Consider the following 9,611-nt stretch of genomic DNA (forward strand, 5'->3'; position numbering starts at 1 on the left):
TTTATATATATAAACATACAATTTTTTTTACGTAACACATAAACCAATGGCTTTACTTTCAGAGATTTTAGTAAAAACTTATATCAGAAATGATATTTATTCACCCTAAAAGCTCAGCTTGCACCTGGGAGTTCAGAACAAAAAACTAGATTTTTTTTAAAATACATTTTTAACAACTTTGTTAACTGGGGTTTTAATACTGTTACAGTACTAAAAAAATAGTATGTAGGCCTTTAAAAATGAAAAAAAAACAATAGATTAATGAAACAAATAAAAGCTGCACTTCTGAAATTACTTTTTGAAAGAATACGTGATTTGCTTAAGCACAAAGCCATACATAAGTCCTCATTAAGCTGACCACAGAAACATGGGGGGCAGATATTACTACAAGTAAAACTAACACTTACCTTTATAACACCTTTTTCACATCCTATGGGTATACAAGTCTAAGATTTTTTGTTTACCTAAGCCAAACCACACAGGTAGCTAAGATCACATAATTATGTTCACTATAAGCAGCATGCAACATTTAAAAATACCTTCCATGCATAATATAGTGGTTTGTTTTAACATAACAATTTTTGTAATTTTATTCTAACTTCATAAACAAAATTATAACTTCAGACTTGATATAATTTTGGACTTTTTTACATCTTTCCAACTATGATGTATAGGGGGCCAACATTAAAAAATAATATCCAAATCATTTGTATTTTAAAAAAATCTGCCATAAAAATAATTTCTTCCTACATTTTATTCAATAAGTAATCAATAACTTTATGTTCTTTTAGACATAAGTCACAGGTTTAATAGTTTTTTTCTCCTCATGCCTCACATTCTCCAAGTCCTAGCCAAAAAAACAAAAACTCATCTTTGTTGCGATTTGTAGAAAATAGTTATTTGTAAACATGGTAATTAATAAAAACTGTATAAGTTAACTGATAAGCTTCTAATCAACAAGTGAGTAGTGTGTTATTTTTATCTTGTAAAAATACAAATAGTAAACCTTGAAGTTTTAAATGACGAACACATTGAACTGGTGGAAATACTAAAGGTAAGATTAATAGTAATATTATTTTTCTCAGTGATGCTCTAATTAATCCAATTTTCAATAAAAAAAAATTACTGTTTTGTGCATTTTGCAAAAGGAACTATTTCAAACACATCCTGGGAATAATTCCAATTATTATGCACGTGAACAGCTTTAATTTGAGAAATTTATTTATTGTGTAAATTTATGTATTAGCTTAACACTCAAACATGACACATTACAGTATATTGAAACATGGTATATTACGTTACATATTGTTAAGAACATACAAAGTTTCCACATAAGTACATTTATTTGGTGGCATTAGCATGCAAAATATTATTATTGAGTGCCCCCAAGAATTGATACAATCAAAAAACATAACTCTGTTACCGAGATTCAAGTGCTTACAAAATTGCCCAACATGTTTAGAACATGTAAAAAAATGTGTTGTGTACCTCAATTCACCATGTAAAACAAAAAAAAAACAATTCTTAAAAAAAAATTTTTTTACTTGTTTTTTTATAAGTCTAAATAATGGATATTTTTTGTTCGTTTGTTTTAATCAGCTATTTAAATGTTATTTACATAAAGCTTCCCACTTATTATACTGTGTCTGGTGCTAGTGAATCTCCTACATGAACATAATAATGAAAACTAATGGTCACAGGTGTACCATGTATTTGGAACTGTAATTAAAAAGTTTAGTCTGAAAATTATTTTCTGTCACTGCACACCATTTCTTTTTTCTACACAGAAAAGTTATGTAGTGTACATTAGAACCAGGTGGGATGGAGAGGTATACTAGTGTGAATGGAAAACCCGGCAACTAATAACAGTCTACAGAAATACAATTTTTAATTGGCCACGTAATATTTTGTGCTACATACAACAAGGCATGTAAAGATTTTAGGAATTCTTTATCCTTGATAAGTGCAGAAAATAAATTTTTCAGCCATTAGAAAAAATTTTAATTAACCACTCGGAAAATGTCAAGAAACTACTATCACTGCTTAAAAAAACAAAATAAAAGAAAATGAGAGATTAACAATAAAGAAAAGATTCATTCCCCAAAAAAAGGAACCTAAATCAAAGCTAAATCCACGTATGAAGATGAACGTACAAGTTGAAATTTATTAGAAAAATGAAAAGGTTTGACACATACATGTAACCTGCCTCTGGTCACCACCAGACCATTCCAACTGCAAGTAACCCTTGATGATGATTCACAATAACCCATCCCTTTCAAGAACGGGAACGAGACCGAAACTTAAGTCTCTCTCTCTCTGGGCTCTTTGACTGGCTCCTACTACCTTCACTTCTGTTGTTATCCTCTTTATTCTCTTCATTCTTGTCTGGCACAGGGCTACGACTCCTACTTCGACTGAGACTTGCACTTTTGCTTTGATTCCTCCTATGACCATTTTCACTCTTTTGGGAAAATTTACCATTGCTGTGGCTACGGCTTTTGGACCGGGACCTGAAATTATAAACCATGCAATAAGGTTTTTCCATAATCTGCTAAACACATATATATTAGCAATGAACTTAAACAATACTAGGTCTAACCATATACATAACACGAAGCCTACTAATCACGTGGTATATACGTGTTTAAAATTAGCCAAACTTTCCATTTTTGTTTTAACATTGGAATCCTGTTAGAGCAATTAAAACCAAAAACAGCTTCAGGTTGCTTCTTCAACATGATGACATCTACTGGAACTTATAATATTGGTATTTTCTAATTTATGTATTTATACTATGTAGTGAGTTTACGTGAAATGTACAAATAAATCTTTAAAAAATATTTAGTAATTTATTTATTAGAATAAAATTGAAGAAAACATTTTATTTACAAGATGCACAAGTATAATGAAAACAATAAAAAAAGAGATAACTATTACTTAATGCCACATCAACTTAACCCTGTGAATACAAGAGTCAAAGTGCATGTCACAGACTTTTTAGTTACATTACAAATTTAATTAAACAAATATTATCAATGTACTTGCCATCAAAACATAGTTTATAATTTGCTTGAATGTGTTATGAAACCACTAAAGCAGTATAAGAAACTATTTATTCACATAAGCGATATTATTATGCTGAATTTCTACAATGTTTATTTACCAAAAGTGGTAAAAAAACCACAACTCAAAAACCATAATGCACAAGCTGTTAGAAAAGCATTTTTATATAGCCTTTTCGATTTGACCACCTTCCTTGATCTTCTAATTCTCCCATCATAGCAGTCAACTTAAACTTATAATGCTCTTTTTCATTTTATCCTCCATAAACCAACCTGGTCTTTTACTTGTAGCCATCCTTCATTTATTAGGAACATGTTATCTCAATTATTTAAAAATTCATTAAAAAATGTTTTCCTCATTTCTCAGTATCTCCAAATGATTAAGATACCCAATTAACAACAGAATTCTTGTCTTATCCCTTCAAACTGAAATTCAGAACCAAAATCTCATCATTTCTTACCACCGTATGCAGTAAAACAACCTAATTCGGGAATATTCACTTGCACCCACATGTTTACCAATCTACCTATCAACCCATTTCCATATCAGAAGTTAACAATAAATCTAAAACAGCATTGTTTGTAGCAGGTTCCCTGAACAACTGATGAAGAAACCCCACTCTAAACAGTTTCTAAAAACCTGTCTCTCTCAAGCTTTGGCTTTAACATTTCTCAATCTATAGGCCTGAAATTAAAATCCCCATGATTACGACTTCATAAACAGCTGAATTCTTATCTCACTCTAAAGTTTCTCATTATTTTCATCTGTAACAAATTCCAATTAAAAGCCTTTGCTCCTTATAATCACTCAGAGAAACTCAAACAGATTCAATCTCCTTACTATTATTTTCAACAAAATATAAAACTACTCCTAACCCTCTTTTTACCACTTTTAAATAACCTATGATCCTGCATTTTAAAGAACCTTGTCATTAAAATCCTCCCTTCATATTTCAACCACTGCTATAATTTATTTCTTACACATCTAGCATTAGAATAATAGTAATTTAGCCTACCATTAAAACTGTTTCTGTATTTTGATCCTACATTACATTTATTATCTACTTCATATTTTTTCTGCACTTGGCTTAATCTGATCCTCACCACTCTAGTCCTAGTTTAAAGCTGCCCTAACTAGGATAATTTAGGAGTTGCTTACATATAACCTAACCAACCTAATTTTAGTCCGTCTCTCAATTACAATAAACAAATACATATAATTTATATATATGCACGTTACATCTGAATACATAACATTTTCTCAAGTTAATTCTCTAAATTTATTAATTTTCTTTTGTTTTAGCATTGCTTAATAAATCTAACTAGCCACAGAATACTTGAATTCTATGATTACTAAGACATAATTATAATTAACCTGTCTGTCTGTGAATGCATCTCCTAAACAAGTTGACTGATCTAGACCAAACTTGGCATGCTTAGTAGTCCAAAAGCAAACCACATTATATTAAACTTTTCCAAAAATTTAAAATAAAAATATTTTATAGAATAACCCCTATATCATTAACTGCAGTAGCTATTGCAAATAGTTGAATTTGAATAAAACTCACAACAGGACAAAATCCCACAAGTCAGAGATTGTAATCAAAATTTTTAGCATAATAACCAAAATATACAGTAATAAAATATTCAGTTACAATGTGAAGAATAGAGATATTACGGCTGTTTAAGTTTCCCACTCCTTTCTGATTCACACCATTTAACTTGTGGTTTATACTACGGTCAGAATAAGCATTTATTCACAAATTAAAGAAGTAATTCATAACTAAAAAATTTTTAGAATATTTTTTTACTTCTTGATGTAGAATTTAGTTTTACATAGAAGCAAAATTCAAAATTATTATTAAATCTAATGTATTAAATGTACCAAATTTAGACAGTAGAAATCTTAACCACATCTCTACTGTGAAATGGACTGCTTTGAACAAGAATTGACACAACTAATTTGCCATTTCTGCCAAGTTTCTCTACTGCTACACCTCCTCACTTTCCCCATCTTACAACACTATTCTTGGAGAATGAATGCTACTGAAAATCTTCACAGAGATTTTGCTCATTTTTGCCAATTTGTTAATGTTTACATTTTCAAGAGAAAAAAAAAAAAGGAGGAGTGCAGTCTCCTTAAAATGACTGCAGAACTTTTAAAGTAAAACATTTAAAGTGTATTACAAAAGCTTCAAAAAGAAAGCCCCATACTTAGTTGTTATTATTTTACACACCAACAGTCAAATACAGAAAATCAAACTGTAAGGAACAAGATGATCAATGTATTGGTCAAACAACCTTCATTACAGAACATTTTAACTACATTTTGCAATTTAAAATTTGTTTGGTACAGTGTCATTTGCATTAAAAAAAAAAAGCCCGTAATCCTAATCATTAAACATATGAATCATTAATAAAAGCAAAGAAAAATTGTGCAACAATAAAAATACTTAAATCTTTAGTTTGTTTGCATAATTATTTTTTTTTTTATAATGCCTTAAAGAGATTATAATTTCATAGTATAGATCACTGGTTAGGACACATTTGGAGTATTATGTTCAGTCTTGGGCCCCTTAACTTAGAAAGGACATTGGATTATTGGAAAGGGTCCAGAGTAGGGTTACTAGAATGGTGCCTGGGATGAAAGGGTTGTCATATGAGGAGAGTTTAAGATATCAAAAATTGTTTTCTCTTGAAAAAAAGAAGAGTTAAGAAGGGATCTGACTGAGGTGTTTAAGATTGTGAGGGGAATTAATAATGTGGATGCATCATCTTTATTCATACTTAATGACAAGAATAGTAGGACCAGGGGACACAAATATACATTTTGGCAGGGTAGAAGTCATCTTCAGCTAAGACAGTTTTATTTTTCTAAAAGGGTGGTTGGCTTTTGGAATGGGCTGCCTTCAGATGTTGTGGTGGCAGTAAATTTAAGTGAGTTTAAGAGAAAGCTTGATAACTATATGAATGGTAAGGACTGGGTTTAAGATTTGTTTTTATTTATTTAGTAGTTTTAGTTTAGTTTAGAGGATGGGACAGCCAAGATGGACCAATAGGTCCCTTGTTGTCCCTAAACATTATGTTATGTTATTATTATGTTAGTTTGTAAACTTAAAGTTATTTCTCTGTATGTTATATCTCATATAAAAGTACATTTAGCTAACTCATTAATTAGAAAAAACTTAAATACTTAATATTTGTTTTCAGAAACTGAATTACAATTAATACGAAGAACTTTGTAGTGAGCTTGTTATAACTTGCACTTCATAAAAACACAAGTTTAGTAATAACATTATTCTACAATATGGATTTAGATGTACAGTGCTTACTTTGAACTCGAATACTTCTGACGACGACTTCGTGAAGTGCTTCTGGATCTTGAACTATATCGACGTGAACAATATCTTGATCTAGACCTGGAACGTGATCTGAAATGATCAACAACAATTTGAATCTCCTTGTAATCAGCAAAATATATAATGTCACACATAAGCCATAAAAATATCTTGATAAAATTTTATAGATAAACTCTATAAATTCTAAGGGATCATTCATATAAAGAAAAACAACATTTCATTAAAAAGTATTCATACAATTCATCAATCCTTGATTACAAAAGTTAGCATTTTCCTTACACTAAAAATGTATTTCCAATAGGTACTTACCCCTTTCATACAAAGTTATTTCAATGTTCATCTACCCTCTAAGCATTACTAAAAAAATTTTTGCAATCAGCACACCAGTCTGTATACCACATAAATTTCACCCCAGTTCTGAACACGTACATATCATGCGACTATTCTCCACCAATGGTACTGTGTCAACTATACTGGTGCAGCTAGCTCCCTCTGCTATTTCTGCTCGACACTCACGTTTCATAACTCGTCCTAGGCATTAGGAGGTTGAGGATGAAAAAACTTCATCACAATATTGTGGCTAAGGCATGTGAACCGTGTTATATATATATATGTACCTATCTAAACCTAACTGTAAGTAAACAGAGTGCCATATGTCAAGCAACCAGCATTATGAAGAGAAGATGAGCTTTCTGGATAAACTCCCAAACACACGCAGGAGCAAGTACGACAAACTCAAAGGTCCATAATAGATTAATGCAATCTAAAATGAAAAGTTTAACAGGTACATCTTGGCAGGGGTTCAGGAGACCAGCTGCCCCCGAGGCTGAAGGCTTGCTCTCATTTTAAATATGAAAGACAGAAGTATTTGAATTGACAATGTAATATACAGCTCATTGCACTGGCTCGATGTCAAGACAATTTTACTGACTGGAAGTTTTCAACATGTTTAATGAGTCGGGGATATAACATTCAATGACACAGCACTAACGAATAAGAATATTGAATGTCCATTCTCTAAGAAAAACTAATTCCCAAATCAATTGTGATACATAAACATGTGGGATCTGCAGCTAACACTATACATGCATACAAGAAAACAGCATTGGAGATATGATAATAAACATTATGATTATCCATTCATTCATAAGAAATTGCAATATTTTAAGTCATATCCTGGTGTGTTTTTTGTTATAAAATTTCACAAATTTAACCAAACAATTAATTTAACATTTTAACTGTTAATGGTATAATAAAAAACAAAAAACTTACAACTTCGGACTAAAATTAGTAAATCTACGAACACTATCATTTTAATGTTGATTAAAATTTAAAGTTAAACTGTTAATGGGTGTTAAAGAATTTCACGAAAAGACGTAGGTAGGTCTCCTCACTAGTTGGACGATTATTACACAATCAGATTGTTCTGGATAAAAACAGCTGTACGTATAGTATTAATAGTTTGGGAATTGTTAGGTATGGCCATTTATAGAGAATTTGAAACACTGAATGGAAAGATAAATGTTATAAAATAGGCTTAACTTTAAGCCTATTTACCTCTTCGATCTTGACCTGGACCGACGACTTCTTGAACGTGAACGTCCTCGGCCCCTCATTCTGCTTCCGCGTGACCCACTACATCGCCATGGATCACTCGGCCTTCCATATTTAGCCATATGAACTCTCAATTCTCTACCATCCAAAACATATCCGCCTATAGCATCCATAGCATCTTCTGCATCTCGTCTGTCATAAAACCTAACAAAAGCAAAACCACGACTATCACGAGTATATGGGTGACGCGGTATATATACGTCTCCAATTTCGCCATATTTCTGAAACAAGCGTTTTAGATCTTCTGCTGTTGTACGATACGTTAAATTGTCTACTTTAAGAGATGACATACCATCTATTTCTGGAGGCCTTCTTCGACCGTAACTCATCTTTGTTGAGATATCTTTTCTCACCAACTACAGACCAAAAGTTAAAATTGCACAAAATAAACACCTTATGTTTGTTAATATTCTACGTTAACCTCGTTCAAATCGAATCTTCGACAAGAATAAAACACCCTAACACATATGACTATTATGAGCACCTGGAACGCTTCAGCGAAAAAAAGGTATTATATTATGTTCTCCTTAGTTTCGTAGCTGCAATAAAACAAGATTAATAATATATTAATAACAATTTGGAAATAAATATAGCAGCATAATTATAGAAATATAAAACTTTTATATAATTCCATAGTTATTATTACTATTATTTTAATATTAGCGACCCGATATTTTATAAATTGAAGGTTAGTATATCCAGTTATAACTGGTCCACCTTCTTTCACCAACCAGAAAAGCGTGGAATTTATGATTGACGGTTGTCATTGGCCCATTTCTTAAGATTATTGCTATAATAATAAAATACGTAAGCTTGTAAATAAATTTCATTCATTCTTGTTGCACAAGGGTTCAACAACTTTGTTTGACATTGTATGTGACTATTGACAAATCTAATAAATTCATCTATAAAATACATAATTAGTTAATATTTATCCTCTTTATTTAAGAAAGTACAGTTTATTATGACTTTTAATATTCAGTTATGAAAATCAAACAGGATTGTAAACACATTTAAATTAACAATGTTAAATTAAATTTATAACTTTGAACTAAAAAAAAAAATATTTGAAACTACTTTTACGAAGAAATAAATCACAAGATTTTTGCATGTTTTACCATAGACAAAGAGAATAACTGGTTTTAAATGTAAATAGATGACTGTGTATTTAAGTCTGTTCTTCGTAAAGCCATATTCCGCCGTTTTGTAGAATTTCTCTGCCATGGTCGATGGTAAATGGAATGACGAAACTGGCGAATGACAAGCTCCAATATCAAATTCCATGTTATACTAATTGGAACTGGCAAAAAAAAGTCAACATTCTGCCTAAGATATGCTTAAAAAAACAACATCTTACGTCATATACAGAGGTTTACATGGAAAACTAAACAAAAACAAGAAAAACTGTAGCGATTCTAAAATTCCTGAGCCATTTCAAGCTATCACAAAAAGTTTTCTAGATAACATTTCCTGAATCTCGAAATGGTGTATTTAAGTGTTTTACACTCACACACAAAAAAAAAAAAAACATGTCTCACTACTATAAAGGCTTGGTTTGGTCTGATATTTCATTGGT

The 9,611-nt window shown here is 31.0% G+C and overlaps 1 protein-coding gene across 3 annotated transcripts in view; it reads right to left on the bottom strand.

Annotated features, from left to right (window-relative positions):
• Window positions 1-8,522, bottom strand: part of LOC106462990 (serine/arginine-rich splicing factor 2-like) — a 14,730-nt gene extending 6,208 nt beyond the window's left edge. For 2 of the 3 annotated variants that reach the window (XR_002611385.1, XR_001291020.2), the window contains exons 1-3: window positions 7,979-8,522; window positions 6,395-6,493; window positions 2,196-2,510 (exon numbers count right to left, since the gene is read on the bottom strand). Coding sequence is in view for 1 of the 3 variants with exons in the window: in XM_013922959.2 (XP_013778413.1) it covers window positions 2,276-2,510; window positions 6,395-6,493; window positions 7,979-8,364 (720 nt within the window). In the remaining 2 variants the exon portion in view is untranslated. Of the gene's footprint in view, window positions 1-1,871; window positions 2,511-6,394; window positions 6,494-7,978 lie in introns of those variants that run through there. The other variant, XM_013922959.2, reaches the window with a different exon arrangement.
• Window positions 8,523-9,611: the final 1,089 nt, after the last annotated feature.

Source organism: Limulus polyphemus, unplaced genomic scaffold, assembly GCF_000517525.1.
Source record: "Limulus polyphemus unplaced genomic scaffold, Limulus_polyphemus-2.1.2 Scaffold1295, whole genome shotgun sequence".
Lineage (NCBI taxonomy): Eukaryota > Metazoa > Arthropoda > Merostomata > Xiphosura > Limulidae > Limulus > Limulus polyphemus.